The sequence below is a fragment of the Schistocerca cancellata genome, chromosome 7, assembly GCF_023864275.1.
Source record: "Schistocerca cancellata isolate TAMUIC-IGC-003103 chromosome 7, iqSchCanc2.1, whole genome shotgun sequence".
Classification (NCBI taxonomy): domain Eukaryota; kingdom Metazoa; phylum Arthropoda; class Insecta; order Orthoptera; family Acrididae; genus Schistocerca; species Schistocerca cancellata.
In genome coordinates this window covers 501,644,935-501,669,774 of record NC_064632.1, presented here as the reverse complement: position 1 = coordinate 501,669,774, position 24,840 = coordinate 501,644,935, and the positions used below count along the sequence as shown (strand labels likewise).

Sequence of the window (24,840 nt, the reverse complement as noted above, 5' to 3'; positions counted from 1 at the left end):
ATCATCTGCGAACAACCTAGGAGAACTTCTCAGATTGTCACCCAGGTCATTTATATATACCAGGAACAGCAGCTCCCAGGACGCTTCCCTGGGGAACACCTGCTATCACTTCAATTTTACTCGATGATTTGCCGTCTATTACTACGAACTGCACCTTCCTGACAGGAAATCACGAATCCAGTGGCACAACTGAGACGATACCCCATAGGCCCGCAGCTTGATTAGAAGTCGCTTGTGAGAAACGGTGTCAAAAGCTTTCCAGAAATCTATAAATACGGAATCAACTTGAGATCCCCTGTCGATAGCGGCCATTACTTCGTGCAAATAAAGAGCTAACTGCGATGCACAAGAACGATGTTTTCTGAAACCATGCTGATTACGTATCAATAGATTGTTCCCTTCGAGGTGATTCATAATGTTTGGATACAATATATGCTCCAAAACCCTACTACAAACCGACGTCAATGATATAGGTCTGTAGTTCGATGGATTACTCCTACTACCCTTCTTAAACACTGGTGCGACCTGCGCAATTTTCCAATCTGTAGGTACAGAACTATCGGTGAGCGAGAGGTTGTATATGATTGCTAAGTAGGAAGCTATTGTATCAGCGTAATCTGAAAGGAACCTAATCGGTATACAATTTGGACCCGAGGACTTGCCCGTATCAAGCGATTTGAGTTGCTTCGCAACCCCTAAGGTATCTACTTCTAAGAAACTCATGCTAGCAGCTGTTCGTATTTCAAATTCTGGAATATTCCATTCGTCTTCCATGGTGAAGAAATTTCGGAAAATTGCGTTCAATAACTCCGCTTTAGCGGCACAGTCGTCGGTAACAGTACCATCGGCACTGCGCAGCGATGGTACTGACTGCGTCTTGCCGCTTATGTACTTTACATACGACCAGAATTTCTTCGGATTTTCTACCAAATTTCGAGGCAACGTTTCGTTGTGGAACCTATTAAAGGCATCTCGCATTGAAGTCAGTGCCAGATTTCGCGAATCTGTAAATTTTAGACAATCTTCGGGATTTCGCCTTCCTCTGAACTTCACATGCTTTTTCCGTTGCCTCTGCAACAGCGTTCGGACCTGTTTTGTGTACCATGGGGGATCAGTTCTATCTCTTACCAATTTATGAGGTATGAATCTCTCTTTGAATTTGAGCCATATCTCATCTACATTTGCATAGTCAGTTCGGAAGGGATGGAAGGAACTGAGTGTCACTTTATCCGCTTTTTTAAATAAAATTATTTTGCGTTTGTTTCTAGTGGATTTGGAAGAAACTGTATTGAGCCTGGCTACAACGACATTGTGATCACTAATCCCTGTATCAGTCATGATGCTCTCTATTAGCTCTATTAACGTGGAATATGGCTGTACTCCTTTAAATATCACACTGTGCTAATTGTCCACTCTTGTAATTATGTGTGTGTCATTGGAATACTGAGAAAAACTCAGCAAAATTGTAATGGCCGTTAAAAGCAATAATGGTATGTATACATGCGCAGAAGTGCTTGCAGACGGTGCATAACAGGAGTACATTTGTTGTTAAATAATGTTTTGCAGAAACTGTTTAATAAGGATATCGATTTGTTTGGTTATCATATTACTCTAAGTCTTCAGTCCCGTGTTTACACGTGTCTGTGGTAAACGATCTTCAAAAGTGGGAGAATGTCAGTCAATAGTTTTAGATAGGTGTGTTCAGGCTTTAGAGTGCTGACACAAAACTGGATGATATCATTAATTTATACTAATTCAGCGGGGCCTAGTCACTCACTGTAATTTGAAAGTCACTTATGATATTGTGTTATTATTTTCTACGATTTTGCAGATTATGCCTTTACATCTTTAACTTATATTAATTCAGAAGTGGGCTATTCACACATTGCAATGCCAAAGCGTCTTATGACATTAAGTCAATATTTCCGACCAGTCTGAAGAATATGAAATGATGTCATGAAATTATAGCGATTCAGCTGTGTCTCGGTCACACACTGTAATGTCAAAGAATCTTTCCTCATACATTATGTTAATATTTCCTGCCGCTTTTGCAGAATCCACTATGACGTTATTAAATTACAATAACTCAGCCATGCAACAGGTACACGCTATAGTGCCAGAAAGTCTTATCTCATAAATTATGGCAATATTCACCACCATTTTCAAGTAGGATGACTATTGCGTATTGACTTCAAGTGATTAAATTCACAAACGTGTTGAATAGTAATAAAACGGCGAGGAGGGCTTGATTTAAGCTATGATCTACATCTAGAGAGAGAAAGGGTAGGAGATGGATGGTGGAATCATCTTAAATCATTATCTGTCCCAAAATTGGCACATTCTATGCATGACGTCCATGTTCCCGCTATTTTTATATTACGCAGAGATTTGGGTGGTGGAAGGAGGGGGGAGGACACATAACATGCATCATGTTACAGCCTCACCTTGAATGCACCACGTGCAATGGCCCAAGAAGCATGGGCGGGGTACTATGTTACATTCTGACACTGTATGTACCAGGCATAACCACTCCAGAGGTGTAGGTATGGGTATCAGACTGCACTGTGACGTTGAGTGTGGCACGGAAACCCTACGCCTGAGAAAAGTGATGCAGTCAAGAACGGGAAAGAAAACTGATGATGTAGCTAGGATAAGGGTATCAGACAGGGACCTGATATCCGTTTCAGAAAGGAAACAAGACTTAAGAAAAACGAACACATTTTCATTGGATCTGTCGATCTAGAAAAAGCTTTTGACGATGTAAAATGGTGCAAAATGTTCGAAATTTTCAGGATAAATAGGAAAAGACGGGTAATATACAATACCCGCAAAAATCAACAGGGAAGATATTCCCGACATACTGTAGAACAGCGATCAACACAATTTAAAGAGTATTTTAAACATAGCTGCGCAACAGCAACGGATCCACGTAATAAGACTAAAAACAGCTAGTGCCCTCTCTCGGCGAAACCATCTGCCCTAGTGCTTTGATACTCGTGTCTCAATAGTTCATAAGTGAAGTAATGCTGCTAATACTGTTCGCTTTGACCCTGTGCCCATTACACATGTTGTACAAATGGAGATGATGTTTTAGTTACTGACGACGCCTTTGGCATAATTGTTTTTATTACTCTCCATTGCATGATGTAATTTTAGTAAGTACTAATGATTCTGTGCCTACATTACTGTAGTAATTTCACCGTTACTTAAGCTTCTGTTTCTCACTTTCGTTGATAAGGCTTTTCTAATGAATTGTCTTTCTGTTCAGGAAGTTTTACTTCTGATGAAGGTATATTTATATGTACCGAAACCTTGGTCAAGAATTTTAATAAATTTTATCCTGCAACTGTTTTTGGCTGTCATCCTTTATTGTGAAGAATTTTAACAGTTGCTGCCGCAGCCATGTTTAAAATCATGAAATATGTACCTGCCCAGGTTTCAAAGGCTGTTTCTAAATACATGGACATCTCATTTAAAATCCTGAAAACGGGTATGGCTATTGACTTCACTAAACAGTGTGAGAGACGCCATTTGACACCGAACTACGTGAAGGCCTTTATCAATGTGAAACAGTGTAAGAAGTTTCCATCTACTAAAGCTAAACTGGTGAAACAAATGAGTGACAGAATCAGTGACCTTTATAAGAAGAAAGATAAACTAAATGAAGAAGCTTACTCTTTGTATCTCTATATTACTAGAACTTTTAAAGATTATTTTAACTTTCATGTAGACAGTATTTGGTATAGTGTTAATGAGTGGTTACACAATCGTAAGGTTGAAATTCAGTGTAGGCATGATTTTAAACTTCATAAACTGTAAAATGTTACCCCAAAATCTAATGTTGTTCATGCAAAAAGAACTGTCAATTGCGAACACCAATTTTTCGATAGAGTAATAAACAAAACTTCTATAAGCTTTACCCCTCAAGAAAGCTCCATGCTAGCGAGAGGTTTTAAATATAATTTCATGCCTAATATTAACGATCCTAAAGTGGTAGATAATTTTATTGTTGACCTTAAAGTTGGTCTTGATTCCGTAAAAACTGAAAAATCCCAACAAAATTGGATTGCTCATGAATGTAGCGCAATTATAGAAAGAGAGGTCAAGTCGGTAAAAAACAGTGATTTAAAACAGAGAGGGGGTAACATTATTACTAGTATTAACCGTAAACTAAAAAATAATGAGGCTCTCATCACTAAATCAGACAAAGGAAATTCGCTTGTTGTAGCCTATAAAAGTGAATGTATTGCTAAAACTTTGGCTTTTTTTGATGAAAATGGTATATTTGAAATTGAGCAGGATCATACCCCTATGTTACAAAAGCAAATTAGGGATACGTTAAGAAGAAGTAAACATCTTATGAACGAGTTTCAAAAGAAAACCTTAATTAATATGAACCCTAGAGCACCTATGCATAGAAGTCAGTTTAAGGTACATAAAAGTCAACACCCAGTTCGTCCCATCATTAACGGAATAAAGAGCCCACACCATAGACTAGCGAGATTTTTACACACTAAAATTAAAGAAGCCTTTGTTTTTGAAAACAACTACTCTGTTAAAAATAGTGCTGAGGTAATAAACAAGCTAAAATCGATAGAGATCACTTCTTCCTCTCGTTTGGTTTCTTTTGACGTCGTAAGTTTATACACTAATGTTCCAGTGGATATCACTCTTAAGATTATTGAAGGTAACATTCGAAAACATAAAACTCTAAGTGAGCTACAGTTGTCAGAACTTATGTCACTACTGCATGTTGTACTAGATTACAATTACTTCCAGTTTAATGATAAAATGTATGAACAACCATTCGGCTTAGCCATGGGTTGCCCGTTAGCTGGCACCTTAGCTGACATCTTTGTGAATGCACTAGAAGAAAATTTCTTCAAAAACAATCCTACGTTGGGCAATAAGATTTCTTTTTATGCTCGTTATGTTGATGATATACTCATATTGTTTCAAGGGTGTGACCAAGATCTACAACAACTGTTTCATGTTTTCAACAGTTTCCATGAGAAAATGAAATTCACAAAAGAGATTCAAAATAACGAGAGAGAACTCCATTTTCTTGATTTGAAACTCAAGTTATCGGGTAACACTATTAGCTTTGACATTTTTCGTAAAGAAACTTTTTCTGATAATATTATTCCAGCAGATTCCTGTCATCCTCAAACTCACAAGATCGCCTTTTTTCATTCCGCAGTTCATCGCGCTGTGAACACATCTTTAGCACAGAATTGTTTTGAAAATGAAATATCTTTATTAAAATCAATAGCTACTAACAATGGATATGACCCTAAATTAATTGACCAAATTGCTAAGAAAAAAACAGCTGTAAAATTTTCTACTTTAGGAGATAACAGGGAAAAAAAGTATGAGAGTAATAACTTTATTTCTATTCCATTTTTAGGGAACGTTTCATATAAGATAAGAAGACTTTTACAGAAACAATACGGTTATAGAGTTGCCTTTTCCGTAAATAATAGCCTGAAACGTAGAGTAATTCATAATATTGGAACACGAGAAGAACTCAGCACTAAGTCCGGGGTATACAAAATTACGTGTAACGACTGCCCAAACTATTACATAGGGCAGACAGGTAGACCCATTAAAGTTAGGTATAAAGAACACTTGTTAGGTAAAAATGGGGAAAACGTATATAATTCCACCTTTGCTGATCATCTATGGCTCTTACGGCACACGCCAAGTGAACTGGACGACGTAGAGCTGCTTCATGAAGCTAATAAAGGTTACAAACTAGACTTGCTCGAAGAATTAGAGATTTTCAAGCATCTGTCTCTAAAAGACGGTTTTGTTATTAATGAACAGGTGCAGCTTCGAAACAAAAATTTTTTAGATAGTTTCAAACCCCTCATTGCCTTAATGTAAAACAGTCTGGCTGACTAGTAGTTATTTTCTTGCTTGTTAATGCCGGTGAAATGCGCTTTTCCTGTCTTGTTGGGATTCTACGTATTGTGATGTTTGTTTGTTATTAATTTCAATGTGTATGTATGGTTAAATGACTACTATGTTTTATTCATAATGACAGATGTTTTCGTTTTATTATAACATTTTTTGGTCGTTTCGCTAGTATGTATTTCACTGCCTATGTTACGCGAGACTCTCGCGCATTACACTAGTGCCCTCTCTTGTCAGATGTTCCAAGCGCAAGCTTTATCTGTTTGACACTAGGTACAGATAAATTGGTTCTATATTTCTATTTTACATAAATGTCTTTAATTGGCCTGATACGTTTTACTTATTAAGACAGAGTTTGAATTAACACAACCTTTAATAATTTTTTGATGCGCTTATGTATGTATTTATGGATTTAATATGCGTGAGTCTGGCACATGCTAGTGCCCTCTCTCGGCGAAACCATCTGCCCTAGTGCTTTGACACTCGTGTCTCAATAGTTCATTAGTGAAGTAATGCTGCTAATACTGTTCGCTTTGACCCTGTGCCCATTACACATGTTGTACAAATGGAGATGTTTTAGTTACTGACGACGCCTTTGGCATAATTGTTTTTATTACTCTCCATTGCATGATGTAATTTTAGTAAGTACTAATGATTCTGTGCCTACATTACTGTAGTAATTTCACCGTTACTTAAGCTTCTGTTTCTCACTTTCGTTGATAAGGCTTTTCTAATGAATTGTCTTTCTGTTCAGGAAGTTTTACTTCTGATGAAGGTATATTTATATGTACCGAAACCTTGGTCAAGAATTTTAATAAATTTTATCCTGCAACTGTTTTTGGCTGTCATCCTTCATTGTGAAGAATTTTAACAGTTGCTGCCGCAGCCATGTTTAAAATCATGAATATAATGATTCGAATCCCAAAGAAAGCAGGTGTTGACAGATGTGAAAATTACCGAACTATCAGTTTAATAAGTCACGGCTGCAAAATACTAACGCGGATTCTTTACTGACGAATGGAAAAACTCGTAGAAGCCGACCTCGGGGAAGATGAGTTTGGATTCCGCAGAAATGTTAGAACACGTGAGGCAGTACTGACCCTTCGACTTATCTTAGAAAACAGATTAAGGAAAGGCAAACCTACGTTCCTAGCATTTGTAGACTTAGAGAAAGCTTTTGACAATGTTGACTGGAATACCCTCTTTCAAATTCTGAAGGTGGCAGGGGTAAAATACAGAGGGCGAAAGGCTATTTACAATTTGTACAGAAACCAGATGGCAGTTATAAGAGTCGAAGGACATGAAAGGGAAGCAGTGGTTGGGAATGGAGTGAGACGGGGTTGTAGTCTATCCCCGAGGTTATTCAATCTGTATATTGAGCAAGCAATAAAGGAAACAAAAGAAAAGTTCGGAGTAGTTATTAAAATCCATGGAGAAGAAATAAAAACTTTGAGGTTCGCCGATGACATTGTAATTCTGTCAGAGACAGCAAAGGACTTAGAAGAGCAGTTGAACGGAATGGACAGTGTCTTGAGGATATAAGATGAACATTAACAAAAGCAAAACGAGGATCATGGAATGTAGTCGAATTAGGTCGGTTGATGCTGAGGGAATTAGATTAGGAAATGAGACACTTAAAGTAGTAAAGTAGTTTTGCTATTTGGGGAGCAAAATAACTGATGATGTTCGAAGTAGGGAGGATATAAAATGTAGACTGGCAATGGCAAGGAAAGCGTTTCTGAATAAGAGAAATTTGTTAACATCGAGTATAGATTTAAATGTCAGGAAGTCGTTTCTGAAAGTATTGGTATGGAATATAGCCATGTATGGATGTGAAACGTGGACAATAAATAGTTTGGACAAGAAGAGAATAGAAGCTTTCGAAATGTGGTGCTACAGAAGAATGCTGAAGGTTAGATGGGTAGATCACATAACTAATGAGGAGGTATTGAATAGAATTGGGGAGAAGAGGAGCTTGTGGCATAACATGACTAGAAGAAGGGATCGGTTGGTAGGACATGTTCTGAGACATCGAGGGATCCCAATTTAGTATTGGAGGGCAGCGTGGAGGGTAAAAATCGTAGAGGGTGACGAAGAGATGAATACACTAAGCAGATTCAGAAGGATGTAGGCTGGAGTAGGTACTGTGAGATGAAGAAGCTTGCACAGGATAGGGTAGCGTGGAGAGCTGCATCAAACCAGTCTCAGGACTGAAGACAACAACAACAACATGGGTTGTGGAAAATTTGAAGACACACGAACCTCAAAGCATCCGGATGTTCACATACAGTTTACCTCTCAGATGAGCTGATTGCCAATAAGCTTTAATGTTAAACCATTTGCACAGATTTACGTGCCTGAAGGAAAAGGTTCCTGGAGAGAGTGAATATCTTGCCAATCTGCAGCTTAAGCGGGCGTGACACCTGTAGCATGAAGATGCGCAGGGTGCTGCAGAAACGCTTGTCCGCCTCTGACCAGCCACAACTGAAGGCAGACTCCAGAAGCCGCTCGCTCTGAAACACAACGACAAAAGCCATTTTTTCAGTCTCAGAACTAATAAGTTACTTATAAGTATTGACTGACCGAAAAATAATTAACTTAGTGTACCGTAATGAAATTTCGGGAATACATCTATCTAGGTAACATATTTAAGTTATTAACATTGCAGCGTCACAGGTCAATGTAAACGCGAGATAAGCCATTGCAAATATGACATGCTGGTACATTAATAAACAGTTTAACCTCCAGAATATCGAATGCAAACATACAAACGTGCATACATTGTGTTGTACGGACGCAGCTGATCAGTTCGGCAAATGGAGTTCCATGCCTGTTGCACTAAGTCGGTCAATACAAGGACGGTTAATGCTGTTTGTGGATGATGCTGGAACTGTCATCCGACGATGTCCCATACGTGCTCGATTAGAGAAAGATCTGGTGATCGAGCAACCCAAGGCAACATGTTGACAATCTGTAGACCTTTTTGGGCTACAGCAGTGGTATGTGGGTGAGCGTTTATTTTGTTGGAAAACACCCTCTGGAATGCTGATAATGACCGTCAGCACAAGAGGTCGAATCATCAAACTGACATACAAATTTGCAGTCAGCGGGCGCAGGATAACCACGAGAGTGTTCCTGCTGTCAGACGAAATCGCACCCCAGACCGTAAATCCAGGTGTAAGTCCAGGACGTCTAGCACACAGACAAGCTGGTCTCTGGCCCTGAACTGTGTGTTGTTAATTCGATCTTTGTTTGCCACAGGATTTATGATTACTCAGATTCATCAGCGCTTGTGCCTACTCTATATGGATACAGCAACGAGTGAGGGAAAGGTTATGCAACTGTGTTGGCACTTCCTGTGCAAGATGATGAACGAAGCGGGAGGCCCAGTATCCAGACTAATGCAATCGTGCAAATGGTAATTATAAAACTGCTATGTAATGAATTTACTTTGCGGTTCTGCTCGATGGATTCGGTCGTCTGGGGCGCACCGCTATTTATAAAATTGTAACAGGAAAATTCAGATATCTCAAAGCGTGTAATGTGGGTGCCGAAAATGTCCATCTATAAAAACGAAGAATATTGAGCGGTCCGCGCGGGGTAGCCGCGCGGTCTTGGGCGTCTTGTCACGGTCCGCGCGTCTTCCTCCGTCGGAGGTTCGAGTCCTCTCTCGGGCATGGGTGTGGGTGTGTTGTCCTTAGCGTAAGTTAAGTTACATTAAGAAGTGCGTAAACTTAGGGACCGATGACCTAAGCAGTTTGGTCCCATAAGACCTTACCACAATTTTTTTTAAGAAAAGAAATTAAGCGGATGAGCATTTTTGGACCACTATCTACAACATGGATATGCCTATTTTCCCGTGCTATTACAGGCGACTAGACGTTGTAATAAGTGCTTCCAGCATGAGCAGGGTTAACAATTCGAACATATTTTGTATCTAAAGCCCCTAAGCAGTGAGGGAAATTCCAGAAAAACTCAAATTCTAGTGCTATTTGCTTCCATTGTGCTTCAGTTGCAGTACGTGAAAAAAGTGAACAATGCTTCTGAAGATTTTTCCATTTTTTTAGAGTACATCAGAAGAAGTAAGAGAAGACGATGACTTACAACTGGAAGAAATACAAAGTATGAATACTGCAAGTTCTTGTATTACCTTCAGAATCGTGCTGGCCCCGGCTTATGGGTTGGTTTCAACCTTGCCTGATACTCTGCGTTTGGTTTCCCGCGTTTATTGCAGTTATGCTGTGGTTCTTCCTCTTTCTATTTGTGGCAGCAGAGGTGTGTATCAATATTCGCACCTTGTACTATGTTTGGTATGGTGCTTATAGTTTCCGGGTATCCGGTGTGCGGCAGTAGGTCGGTTGGTGTGGATCAGACAGGAAATTTCCTCGAGGCGCTGTGGGCCAGGCCCGCTGGCGGTCTCTACGCAGTGTCGGAGTGTGGGGGAGCTGTTCCGATTGCTACGAGGTTCGTGGCTTACCGGCCAGGACATTAAAGTTGAGTGGTGATTTAATTACCGAAGCCAGTCTGTTCACATTGTGCCGTTGGTTTTCATGGTTGGCTGTTGGGGGTATGCCCGTGAGCAACAAAGAGTGATCGAGTTGGCAAAAGTTTGGCCACCATACGGTGGAGTTCAACTATATTTTGGTTATTTGAAGTCCAGGTGCACCAGCGGAATTTTCTGCCTTGTGGCCGTTAGCATTCCGGTTACCTGCTCTGGCCGCTGACGTAAGATTCAGGCAGTATCCTTTCCTCACCGTGTTGCCGCTGTCCAAGAAGTGTGTGTAGTTTTCACAGCTTTACGCATACTTGCTTGTGGCCGGCTACGCCTTTTACGTTTTAGCTTTGGAGTTCCTTGTGCACTGGTTGGGTGGAAAGCAAGTCGTCTTGTCGGTGGATCCGTTGACTGTGTCGTGGTTGGGTTGCCGGCGGATCGGATACAGTTGGGCCGACTACCTGTCTCCCCTAAGCGTACGTTAATATTTCAAAAGTGCAGACCGACCCCCGGAAACGTCTGAGCGCCGCTGGATGTACTGCATTTTCTTATTGGTGTCTATTTTAACGGCTCATAGCCGATGGTTTGAATTTGTATGCTATTAGTTGGGTTTTAAATAATGGGCATTCAGCCGTTTTCAAATTGAAAGTTCCTTACGTGTCAAGTCTTGCATTGTTTGGACCTTCAGCCTCATTAAAAAAAAATACGGATAAAGCCTTGGGCTTTCTGCCTTGTAAAAATTTATTGTAGTTGTGTTTTGAACCATGGGCCTTCTGCCGTTTTAAAAATTAAATAGGCTGTGCCCTTAAGCCATAAGATTGTGTGACGTATTCAGTCGATAGTTAAGCTCGGAAATTTGCGCTATAATATTTGAGCAACTAAATGAGGTTATATATGTTCGAGTGTAACTGACAGGCGCTCATTTTTGGCCCCTTTCCACAATTCCAACTACCTGTTCTGTCCTGCGGATTTAACCAGGCGTTTCAACTTCTAGTACACATTTGGAGCCACGCCAAATTCCACCGCGGAAGAAAGCGAAATAGATTCATAATAATTCGTCTGCCAACGCTGCACTTGAAGTTTTAAAGAGGACAAGTGAGCACCTCCTCACGAGAAAACAAGACAAATTGACGTCATTTTCAAAATATATTAAATGTGAACTACGAGAATTTTGTAATAAAAAAAGGCTTACCATTCTGCAGAAGAAAATACAAGACTTAATTTTCGAGACAGAACTCGAAGAACTAGAAGAATTTGAACAGATTGAAATTACGGAAATAGACTTAATGCCAATAGAAGTTCATGGGGGACAGCAAACGGAAACAGAAAACGTTTTTCTTTTAAGAGAAAACTTAAATTTCTGTATCCGTGTTTTAACTTCAGTGGTATTTTGTTCTAAGTAATCAATAAAAATAAGTTCTTACCTCAATTCCTCTTTGAAGTGCCTTTATAATAGCCTGATATCCTTTTGGTACTATTTCACTGATTTTGGATTTGGAAATCTTATGCATATACATTAAGGAGCGAATCTCCGGTAGCTAAAAAGCATAATGTAACGGCAAGTTGTTCATCAGGCGTTACAGCCTCTCGAAAATTTGTATCCTTCAGTGTATAGTACTGTGCCGTCATATTTAGTAACACTTCAAAGTCCGTCGTAGACTTACGAACAAAATTTTTGAAAACTCTGCCTGTCTTGAAGTTTAAGGTCACGCATCACAGAAGTGTAAGCTCCATGACTACCCTGTTTATTGAGGAAGTTACGCGCCCACCACCTACGTTCGTTTCTCTGTTTATCCTCCGTATTCACTATTATATACACAGCGCTAGCGCAAAGAAATAGAATTTCTGCGTCGGATGCCATGTTCCGTGGAACTGACTTGCTACAAGTTGCCAATGAGAACGCTCACCTTTGCTACTTGTGCCGGGCACTTGTCCTTGAACCAAGTCGCGAGATACATGTGCCGAGAAACTTTTCTCCGCGACTTATGCCGGGCACGAATATCCGCGACAAATCCCTCAGTGTGAACGTGGCTTTAGACTGTTTCGCCTCCTCGTAGAGGCCTTAAATGTACTCGTTCAGTACATCCGCTCTTTCCTCTGCATTTAACTTGCACTCATAATGTTGGCACCTTTGCTCTTAATTTCACCTACGGCTATTTTAACTTTTTCGTGTGATAAATCTGTCCTTCCGACTACAATTTCTTCTTGCTTTTCTTTACATTTTCCCTGCACCATTCTGATTTAGCGCTACTGCAGCTCGCATGTATTTCGTTCCCACGAAATGTTGCATTGCTCTAGTGCGGTCTTTTCCCGATCATTTTTATACGTTCCTCTTTCGACGACGAATTAAAGTACCTCTTCTGTTACCCAATATTTCTTTCCAGTTACCTTCTTGGACCTCTCTCTACCCATGTTCCATAATTGCTCTTTCGACAGATATTCATTCCTCTTTAACTGAACAGTCTACTGTTGTGTTCAGTATCGCAGCAACTGTATCCTAAGAGAATTTGAAACGCTCTTCATCAATACTGAATATGTCAGAATCAGAATTCATTCTACATTGGTTCTTCCGGCCGGTTTTCTTAAATTACAGTCAACTCTTCATTATTACTGCATTGTGATTTGACTCTATATTCGTTCCTGGGTACGTCTCTAGTTCCTCACTTCAGAATCTCTGTCTGGTCATGATGTAATCCAGCTGGAACCTTCCCACGTCTCCGGACATTTCCAGATCTATCTCTTCTCCTGTAATTACTGAGCAGCGTATTTAATATTCACACAGTTAGTGACGGATAGTGCACGACTCTAAACTTTGGTGGCCGATGGATGAATGTGTGACGCTGCTGTGCGATTTCACCGTGCAGCAGCGTCACACATTCATCCAAAATTTAGAGTCGTACATTTTCCGTCGATAACTGTGTGAACACTAAATACGCCGTTCAATAGTTACAGGAGAAAGAGGTAGATCTGGAAACGGCCGGAGATACTAGGGCATAAAGTATTTGCAAATTTCAGTCGGCGTACTCAGTTGGACAGTAACTATGCCCCGAAGAAAGCACTTAAACAATATGCGCCCTGTGCCCGAGCGGTTCTAGGCGCTTCAGTCAGGAACCAAGCCACTACTACGATCTCAGGTTCGAATCCTGCCTCGGGCATGGATGTGTGTGATGTCCTTAGGTTAGTTAGGTTTAAGTCGTTCTAAGTCTAGGGGACTGATGACCTTAGATGTTAAGTCCCTTAGTGCTTAGAGCCATTTCAAGCATTTTGAAGAATATGCACAAATGCTAGCATTTGAGAGTGAACGTGACGTTGGGCTCAAAGAAGCCAATCGGAGTAATCAGCCTATCGCTGGAATTGGAATGGGAGCGATGCCACTATTCGATGATGTTGGCTGGAACGCGTGAACCACGGCTGAGTAAGTGTCAAGAAGCAAACGGCCGACCTAAAGAGACGGCAGAACACGAGGGCCGTGCAATCGTCACGGAGATACAAGAGCACTGTTTCGATCATTATTATGGAGCGTCACTGACCACAGAGACCATTAACGAGCGCCTGAAAGAAACGGGGCTGAGCTCACGGCGCCCCTTGAGCGGACTACAATTGACCTCTTTACAACAACAAGCACGTTAGCAGTAGTGTGCGCACCTTCAGCCTGGAATCTCTTTGACTGGAATCTTCAGGGATGTGTCGCGCTTCGAACGGAGAGCTGATGACCAGCTGAGTAGTGGCTGGGGACGCCTCAGACAGCGGTGGGTTACCAACCTGACTGTCGCTCTCCATACGGCCTGACAACGAGGAAAAAATGGTTCAAATGGCTCTGAGCACTATGGGACTTAACATCGGAGGTCATCAGTCCCCTAGAACTTAGAACTACTTAAACCTAACTAACCTAAGGACATCACACACATCCGTGCCCGAGGCAGGAATCGAACCTGCGACCGTAGCGGTGGCGCGGTTCCAGACTGGAGCGCCTAGAACCGCTCGACCACAGCGACCGGCCCGACAACGAGGAATGATGGTCTGGGGTGCCGTTGCTTTTCAAAACAGGAAACCTTTGGTTGTCTTACAGTACAGTGGTACGTCGATGACATTCTACTCCCTAATTTTTGCCCTTCATAGCAATCCATCCTGGACTTAAGCTTCAGCAAGATAACGCCCGGCCGCATACGGCAAGAGTTTCTACTGCTTATCTTCATGCTTGATAAACCCTATCTTGGCCAGGATGGTCGCCCGATCTCTCCCCAGTTGAGAACGTTTAGAGCATTATGAAGAAGGCCCTCCAACTACATCTACGATCTAACGTGCCGGTTGGACAGAATTTCGCACGATATCCCTCAGGAGGACATGCCACAACTCTATCAATCAAATAGCTGCTTGCATAACGGCCAGAGATAGACAATTGTTCTATTGACTAGCTCAATTTTCGAAGTACATTTTAATGAATGTATCATCCAATTCTTTTAAAATTATAACCATTTTTCTGTTAATGTACATGTATATCCTATCCTCTCTGACTGCTGCTACCAAGCCTATATCCCCTCGTAGCTTTCTGTTCTATTCCCTCCCCAATACGATGTTCAAATACCTCTAATTGCAGTAGAGTCCCGTTAATCCGAACTAATTTGGACCGGACCTTGTCCGGATTACCGATTTGTTCGGAATAGCCTGCATTACGGTGACGAGTTTCTAGACTGAAGTATACCAAGAAGATAAGTAGGTACGCCATGGTAACAAATGGGAACAAGTGTGCGAACAATGGCTCACTCTCACTCCCTGCCCTTGTTGTTGTGCATTGTTGAGACCTTTGTAGTGTCTGCGGTCAGGGCACAGCCAGTCGGCTTGCAAAGCGCTTGGTTATGTTAGTTATCAATCGCTGCCACGCGTTACAGTTGTATTGTATTCGTTCAGATGTAGTGGTGTACGTATTTTCGTCATGAGTAAACGTAAACATACAACGTTAATTCTCAAAGAAAAGCTGAATGCTTTGAAGCGGATATACAATTGTGAGAATGTATCTAAACTGGCAACGGAACTGGGTGCTGGTAAAGCAACCATTTGAGAATGGAAGAAGAACCAAGTGGAGCTTGAACAGTCGAAATTCGGAAAAACAGTCGAAATTCGGCAGACTTTGAAAGAGTCCCAGTACGATAAAGTGGATGAAGCTCTTTTCCTTTGGTTTACGCAGGAAAGAGAAAGGGGAACGCCTTTAAGTAGAGCACTGGTTCAGGAGAAGGCTGTTTACCTGAACAAGTTAATGAGTGGTGGTGTGTCTTTTACTGCGAGTACAGGTTGGTTGAACAGATTCAAAAAACGTTATGGAATCCATCAGCTAACAATTACTGGAGAGATGCTTTCTTCTGACCGTGATGCAGCGAAGGAATACTTGGGTGAGTTTGAAAAAATGATAAGAGTGGGAAAGTATTCTCCCAACAAATTTATAGCGCTGACGAGACTCGCCTTAATTTTAGGGCATTGCCAACAAAAAGCCTGGCATCAAAAGCAGAAGACCATGCTCCTGGTTTGAAAATGTGCAAAGATCGTGTGACTTTATTAGCGTGCACCAGCGCTGCTGGTAATCACAAGCTGCCTTTAATGCTGATCGGCAAATCTGATAGGCCCAGAGCTTCTAAAAACTGCAACATGAAGTCCCTGCCCGTATATTATCAGAAAAAAGCATGGATGGATGGTAAGTCGTTCAATGTATGGTTTCACGGCCAATTTGTTCCCTCTGTTCGACGGTTTTCTAAGGAAAATCATTTGTCTCCCCATGAAATCCTTTCGATTGATAACGCGCCATCTCACCCAGCACTGAGGAATTATGTGATGGAGAAACTGTGGCGAAGTTTTTACCGCCGAATTTTACACCAGTTCTACAGCCGATGGATCAGGGCGTACTGTAAACATTAAATCTGATTTACAGAAAACAATTTTTAAGAATGCTGATCCAAGATGATAGCATTCCTTTAGTGGACAAAATAAAAAAATGACCTACGTGAAGGATGTTGTTTATTAGGCCGCTGAATCATGGCAGAATATTTCAGAAAACACTCTGAGAAAATCGTGGAGAAAACTGTGGACATCTCTTGAATTTCAGGACAACCTAGTTGAAAATGAAGAGGAAAATCTACTGTAAATGATACAGACCATCCCTGGATGTGAAGAAGCTGGTGAAGGAGACGTAGATGAGTGGGTGGCAGGTGACAGGGCATGTGTGGAGAACCTTACTGACGCTGATTTAGTTGCTGCTGTGACTCAAGACCAGGAAGAAGTGGACTGCTGTGACGGAAGTGACAATGAGCCTGAAAGCGACAAAGGACTTTACCTCGCGCTACGTTATGTGGAGCAACAACCCACTGCTACACCTGGTGATTTGATGTTTATGAGACGATGGCGCAACTATGCACCATATAAGAGACTGTCTTCATTACGCCAAAAAATCAATGACTAGATTTTTGTCATCTAAAAAGTAGGGATAAAATGTCCACTGTATTCTAGTAAGTTTGACAGCTTTTCTTTAATTGTTATGCATTGTTTAAACCTAATGTTTTCTCGCCAATTTTTCTAATACATATTTACTGTACTGTGTAAACTAAAATAGTATGTATGTACAGCAGTTTACCGCACAGTTTTCGATAATTAGACTAACATCTTTCATGTTCGGATTAACCGAACGTTCGGATTACCGGGTTTCGGATTAGCGGGACTCTGCTGTATTAGAGTTTCGTATCCCTTTGTATTTTTATTACCCGTTCATTATTCTGGTATACTTTCTCTGCTTCTTCATCTTCTGCTTGTATTCACAGTATATTAACTATTGTTGGTTGATTCTGATGAGGTAATTCCTATCACTGAACTGTACACAATAACTCAGTCTCTGCCGTACTTTTCTTCTCAAAGCGAAGCCCATTAACCCAACTGAAATAGGAAGGTATATATCTGATCAAACCAAATGCTCTTCTGTTCAGATGTATACCTTCTTTCAGTTGTCTAGTGACTACTGACGGCAAATTCTGGTAAGCTGCTTGGCAGTTCGAAGTGAAACTGAAGAGTGGCTGCACAGTAAACTACCTTAACAAACAGTTACAAGGAGTCACGACACTCAATGCTACATCGAGGTTAAAAACCATCTTCTCATATAGAGAACATGTTTCCTCGGGGGAAAGCTTTCAAGGTCGTGAAACCTTTAGATACATTGATGAAGATTTTCGGCATATGCTTACAATGCGATATACACTCAGTTTTCCTTGTCTGAATGTACTTTTGTGATATTCTGCACAAGCTATCAGCACGTCACCTAGCTCTAGACTTAACATCAATTTGTTTATAAACATTTTCCAAAAAACATAGTCCAAATGACCTTCGGTAATCTTTACATAAATATTCACTCGACGGTATTTTCTGGAACCCCCAAGATTCAAATGATCGAATATCTGCTATGTCGACAGAGATAAACCTCAGTCCGGTACTCATTGATCCCACTGAAACAACTCTAGGAATTTACAAATTAATTAATTGCGTAATTTGTAGTCGGACCTACAGAAGAAAACATAATTCTTCCGTGTGCTTCACCACAGATCTTCTGCGTGTTGTATATGCTCCATTGTTGTAGTTGAATTAACATATCAGTTTATAATATGATGACTGATAAACTTTTTGATTTGTCACGCATCCGATTATGATGTCATATTATGCCGAAGGTTGGTGCAATTGTACCCGAAAACATTCCTTTAACAGTGGCACGACGGCCTGTGTACAAACGACGATTTTCCAAAATTTTATCGCCGGCCGAAGTGGCCGCGCGGTTCTGGCGCTGCAGTCTGGAACCGTGAGACCGCTACGGTCGCAGGTTCGAATCCTGCCTCGGGCATGGATGTGTGTGATGTCCTTAGGTTAGTTAGGTTTAACTAGTTCTAAGTTCTAGGGGACTAATGACCTCAGCAGTTGAGTCCCATAGTGCTCAGAGCCATTTGAACCATTTGAACCAAAATTTTATCCAAGTAGTTTCAGTAAAAGGAACGGAAAAACTGGTTTCAGTAGCTGGTTTGTGAGTACAAACGGAAGCTAATATAGTTACAAAAGTAAGCTTATGAACACTCAATCCATCTAACGAAACTGAGACATAGTCTCCCAATTATCGGCTTCTGTCGGCTCAACAACGTACCTGGTCTATGATTTCCTGGCCGTACCAGCAGAAGTGGGCGGTCTGGTTGACGTATGCTGGGAAGGTGAGCACTTTCTTCAGAACAGTTGATCTCTTCGCACCCGGACGGAAAGCCTGGCAAATACAAATAGAAATCTGCATTACATCTGAGCTTCTGGAATGTGTATTACAACGAGGCGTACCTGTAACATAGGAAGCGAGTGATTCGTGTAAAATTTCTTTAGATGAAATGTCCCAAAAAATTGTTACGTGACTGCACATCTGAATGAAACTTTTGTGGAATATGGGATGCAAATAAACAGAGCAAAAACAAAGATTATGGTCATCAGTACAAGACGCAGACTGACCAATATTAAAATAGGACAATCTACCATTAGCCAAGTAAGTGCATTTAAATATCTTGGAAGCACAATAACTGAAGACTTGAGATGTCACCAGGAGGTGAAAACTCGAATTGCCATAGCGAAGGAGGCATTCAACAGAAAGAGGAAACTCTTATGTGGCAAATTAGGTAAAGATCTAAGGGGAAAGCTTGGCAAATGTTTTGTCTGGACTGTGGCACTATATGGGGCAGAAACATGGACGCTGAGACGAGAGGATGAAAAAAGGTTAGAAGCATTTGAGATGTGAATGTGGTAGAGAATGGAGAGAATGAGCTGGATGGAAAGAGTGAGTAATGAAAGAGTATTGGAAAGGGTGAGAGAAGATGTCTGCTGAACATTGTAAGAGAAAGGTAAAAGAACTGATTGGGACATTCATTGTGCAGGGAGTGCCTGCTCTTTTTTTCTTGTTATCAGTCTACTGACTGGTTTGATGCGGCCCGCCACGAATTCCTTTCCTGTGCTAACCTCTTCATCTCAGAGTAGCACTTGCAACCTACGTCCTCAATTATTTGCTTGACGTATTCCAATCTCTGTCTTCCTCTACAGTTTTTGCCCTCTATAGCTCCCTCTAGTACCATGGAAGTCATTCCCACATGTCTTAGCAGATGTCCTATCATCCTGTCCCTTCTCCTTATCAGTGTTTTCCACATATTCCTTTCCTCTCCGATTCTGCGTAGAACCTCCTCATTCCTTACCTTATCAGTCCACTTAATTTTCAACATTCGTCTGTAGCACCACATCTCAAATGCTTCGATTCTCTTCTGTTCCGGTTTTCCCACAGTCCATGTTTCACTACCATACAATGCTGTACTCCAGACGTACATCCTCAGACATTTCTTCCTCAAATTAAGGCCGGTATTTGATATTACTAGACTTCTCTTGACCAGAAATGCCTTTTTTGCCATAGCGAGTCTGCTTTTGATGTCCTCCTTGCTCCGTCCGTCATTGGTTATTTTACTGCCTAGGTACAGAATTCCTTAACTTCATTGACTTCGTGACCATCAATCCTGATGTTAAGTTTCTCGCTGTTCTCATTTCTACTACTTCTCATTACCTTCGTCTTTCTCTGATTTACTCTCAAACCATACTGTGTACTCATTAGACTGTTCATTCCGTTCAGCAGATCATTTAATTCTTCTTCACTTTCACTCAGGATAGCAATGTCATCAGCGAATCGTATCATTGATATCCTTTCACCTTGTATTTTAACTCCACTCTTGAACCTTTCTTTTATTTCCAGCATTGCTTCCTCGATATACAGATTGAAGAGTAGGGGCGAAAGGCTACAGCCTTGTCTTACACCCTTCTTAATACGAGCACTTCGTTCTTGATCGTCCACTCTTATTATTCCCTCTTGGTCGTTGTACATATTGTATATGACCCGTCTCTCCCTATAGCTTACCCCTACTTTTTTCAGAATCTCGAACAGCTTGCACCATTTTATATTGTCGAACGCTTTTTGCAGGTCGACAAATCCTATGAAAGTGTCTTGATTTTTCTTTAGCCTTGCTTCCATTATTAGCCGTAACCTCAGAATTGCCTCTCTCGTCCCTTTAGTTTTCCTAAAGCCAAACTGATCGGCACCTAGCACATTCTCAATTTTCTTTTCCATTCTTCTGTATATTATTCTTGTAAGCAGCTTCGATGCATGAGCTGTTAAGCTGATTGTGCGATAATTCTCGCACTTGTCAGCTCTTGCCGTCTTCGGAATTGTGTGGATGATGCTTTTCCGAAAGTCAGATGCTATATCGCCAGACTCATATATTCTACGCACCAACGTGAATAGTCGTTTTGTTGCCACTTCCCCTAACGATTTTAGAAATTCTGATGGAATGTTATCTATCCCTTCTGCCTTATTTGACCGTAAGTCCTCCAAAGCTCTTTTAAATTCCGATTCTAATACTGGATCCGCTATGTCTTCTAAATTGACTCCTGTTTCTTCTTCTATCACATCCGCCAAATCTTCACCCTCATAGAGGCTTTCAATGTATCCTTTCTACCTATCTGCTCTCTCCTCTGCTTACTAGCAGATGCTTTGGAAGGGTTGGTTTGTGGGAGAAGACTGAGAGGAAGAAGGAGATACAAGATGATAGACGACATAAAGGGAAGAGGAAATTATGCAGACCTGAAGAGGATGGCAGAAGACCGGACAGCCTGGGGAACTACCATGTGAAAATTTGCCTTTAGGCAGAACACTGATGATGATAATGATGATGACTACACACAGGGACTTAGAGGGTTCACCTTTACAATAGTTCCGACCGGAAGGCGTATTATTTATTAGGACAGTCTACATGCTTTAAATATAACAATGGCAATTTCTCAAATAAATTTGTGGCATAGGTAACATAAAACACAATGACGTTCTGGGATGGATTTAGTGCAGCCCGAAGAATGATTTGGTGCAGCGCTGGTCTCTGCTGTGCAAGCCTCTTCAGCTCTGTATAGGTACTACAACCTATATCCGTTTGAACCTACCTACTGTATTCAAGCCTTTGGTCTCACTCTGCAATTTCAACCCTCCACGTTCCCCATCCAGCGGATATTGTAAAAGGCTGGCGTTTGAGCACCATTGCTTTTACTCTTCCTGCGATTCCTGGTTCCTCAAAGTGATATGATCTGCTTTTGATTCATCATTCACCCTCGTTCGTTTACACTGGCGTTGCGGTAAACACGTGCACCAAAGTGTGAGAGTGAAATGACTCGTCAACTGGAGACGCGATCCAAATTTGATGTACACTGGACGGTAAGATTCTTGTGGACAAAACGCTAAGCTGCACAGGGATTCACTATGTAATTCTGGCGGTATGTGGACCAACTATAATGTCGCGTCCAGGAGTACTGAAATTGTGCCAGCAATTTGACTGGGAAGGAAGCGCATCGACATTGATCGTAGACGATAATTCGTAGGAAAAGGGTACCATCAGACGTAAGTCTTCGTAACACTTATTATGTAAGCAAACAGTTTCGTCGCTTCATTAGCCACCTCTTCAGGCCACTTTGCGACAAATATTGGAGCCGTCCGAAATGGTTCAAATGTCTCTAATCACTATGGGACTTAACATCTGAGGTCATCAGTAACCGAGACTTAGAACTACTTAAACCTAACTAACGTCAGGACATCACACACGCTGGCCGGAGTGGCCGTGCGGTTCTAGGCGCTATAGTCTGGAGCAGAGCGACCGCTACGGTCGCAGGTTCGAATCCTGCCTCGGGCATGGATGTGTGTGATGTCCTTAGGTTAGTTAGGTTTAATTAGTTCTAAGTTCTAGGCGACTGATGACCTCAGAAGTTAAGTCGCATAGTGCTCAGAGCCATTTGAACCATTTTTGAACATCACACACATCCATGCCCGAGACAGGAGGAGCCGTCCGAACTTAGGTGCACTTAGAGTAGGTACAATACATGCTGAACTGGATACCGCGGACTTCTATTTATTCGACCTGTACAGTCCACAAGCGCGAGGACAGTTATCTTTTTCTCTTGGGGGCCTGAAGATGTCAATAATGAAGCGTCGAAATTGATTGATTAATAACAAATTATTTGGGTACAGTCACAGCTGTTGGTATAGTTTTCTACGAATTATTGATCCGCCGCAGTACGCATGCAAGTCGTCTTCTGATTTTCCAACGATGAAGACATTCGCGCAGTGGTTCTCGAATGGCTACGTGACCAAGGTGCAGATTTTTTTTGTCGAGGAACTGAACGATTGGTAGAATCATGTGAAGGATGTTTGCAGACGTAGTGACTATGAAAAACATTGTTATTTATCTATGTTCCTTTGAACTCTAACGCAACATTCCAGAGAAGTTGCTTGGCCTGTCTCTATAGTGTCTAACTTACTTAAAAAATAATACAAAAAAATCAAACAGATCTTGCTTAGCTACCAGTGGATTAACCATAATGATTCCCTTCCTTGTAATTTTGTTCGTTACGGAGATAGGAACAGCAGTACTTCTCGTTTAGTTTGCATACTACTTTTTTCGGTTCGGACCTTTCTCTCCTGAAGGCCCTTCAAAAATGTAACACAGCAAACCATTCACGATAACATGACATTATTAAAAACGTACCTAAAGTCTGACTTTGACTCTCCTGTCGTAGCACACAGTACAGATACGTGGGGATATAACTCGTTTAACGTAAACTTAGGCTTCCGCGGCCGTTGTCACAGTCCATAAAATTCTTCTGGGTTTGAGGCCGCATTGTCATCTATAAAATTCCGACGTTGCGGCGACTGTTGCAAGGCGCCTTCCTCCGGGTGTATTGCTTACTGCTGGATGAGCACTAGTTTGTTACTTATATGCTATGGAGGAGTACTGTCATTGGATACGAGTATGAGGGTGAGGAGGAAGGGTATTAGGTGTTCATTTTATTGGTCTTTGCATTGCGTGTTGTCATTGGCGGTAATCGGCGTTTTCCATTGGAGTTTTCTTTATTGCTTGCCATTGGTGGAAATCGGCGAAAAGGAAACTGAGCGGCGACTGCAGCGTAACGTTATTTACTAACTGCCTAGTACCGGCAAGGGCGCGTCAGCCTTCTGTGTACCCTCCACGGTGTGGTCAACCGCGCGCCTATTGCTTTGGGAGAGCTGTCCTTCCGAAAAGCTGTCACTGCTGGCAGCCAAGACGCTGGAAGTCGGTACCCGTCTTCTCTGTTCATGTTGTCGGGACGCTTGACTGTTTCTATACCCTCTCTAATCTTCCTCCTCAAACTAAACGGCTGTTACGCTAATACGTGGGCCTCTCGAAATTCGATCATCATCCTGCACTGTTGCTGATGTTCTGCCACCACTGATTTGTTGTATTGTTTGAGGCGGATATATCTCTCGTGTTCAGTTAACCTTGCGCTTATTGGACGCCCAGTTTCACGTACATACACCAGTCCACATTCGCACCCGATTTCGTAAACTCCGGCGGCATGAACTTTATCGTCGAGCCCAGAACTTCTTTTATTTTGTTGTTGCTGCGAAAAATCGGCTTAATACCTGCTCGACGGAGAATTCTGCCCAGACGTTCAGTAACCCCTCCTCCTTCGTCGCCATGGTTTTGTGTATCATCCTCATGTCGTAACCATTAGCTCCAAAAGTGGACCTTAGGTTCTGTAGTTCAGCTTTCAGATTGTGTTCATCGCCGATCCTGTAGGCTTTCTTATTTAAAGTTTGCAGGGCCGATTGCTTTTGCGTAGGATGGTGGTGGGAGGATGCATGCAGGTACCTGTCCGTGTTGGTGGGCTTCCTATAAACTTGTGTCCAAGCTTCCCGTCAGGCTCACGGTAAACTTCCACGTCGAGAAAAGGCAATACCCCGTTCTTTTCTATCTCCATGGTAAAGTGAATTATGCTGTGTTGCTGGTTGAGATGTTGATGGAAGGTCTGAAGCTCTTCTTCTCCGTGTGACCGGATATCAAAAGTGTCATCAACGTATCGGAGCCAGCATTCTGGGCGTAATGGTACGGACTGGAATGGTATTTCTTCGAACGCTTGTATAAAAATGTCTGCTGCGGCAGGCGAAAGAGGGAATCCATAGCTACACCGTCCGTCTGCTCATAAAAATCCCCTTTCCACCTGAAATACGTGGTCGTCAAACAGTGGCGCACTAGCTTGCAGGTGCCATGCGCTCCTCTAAGACGTTCACGGGTACATTCGTGAACAAAGACTTCACGTCAAAACTGACCAAGAGTTACAAAAGTAAGCTAATAAACCGTCAAACGAAACATACATAATCCCCCAGTTATCGATATTAGTTGACGCTGACACGCACCTGTTTAATGATTCTTGATCGTGCCAGCAGACAGAGATGCCCCATATTAGGAAACTACTGACTGAAAATAGGCAAAGTGAACAAGTGGTGGTAATTTCCTATGGGACCAAACTGCTGTGGTCATCGGTCC

The 24,840-nt window shown here is 41.7% G+C and overlaps 1 protein-coding gene across 1 annotated transcript in view; it reads right to left on the bottom strand.

The window, feature by feature from the left end:
- The window catches only part of LOC126092857 (uncharacterized), a 215,415-nt gene that overhangs the window by 5,853 nt on the left and 184,722 nt on the right, over window positions 1–24,840 (bottom strand). The window contains exons 13-14 of the mRNA XM_049908587.1: window positions 18,570–18,683; window positions 8,274–8,429 (exon numbers count right to left, since the gene is read on the bottom strand). Coding sequence (XP_049764544.1) covers window positions 8,274–8,429; window positions 18,570–18,683 — 270 coding nt within the window. The remainder of the gene's footprint in view (window positions 1–8,273; window positions 8,430–18,569; window positions 18,684–24,840) is intronic.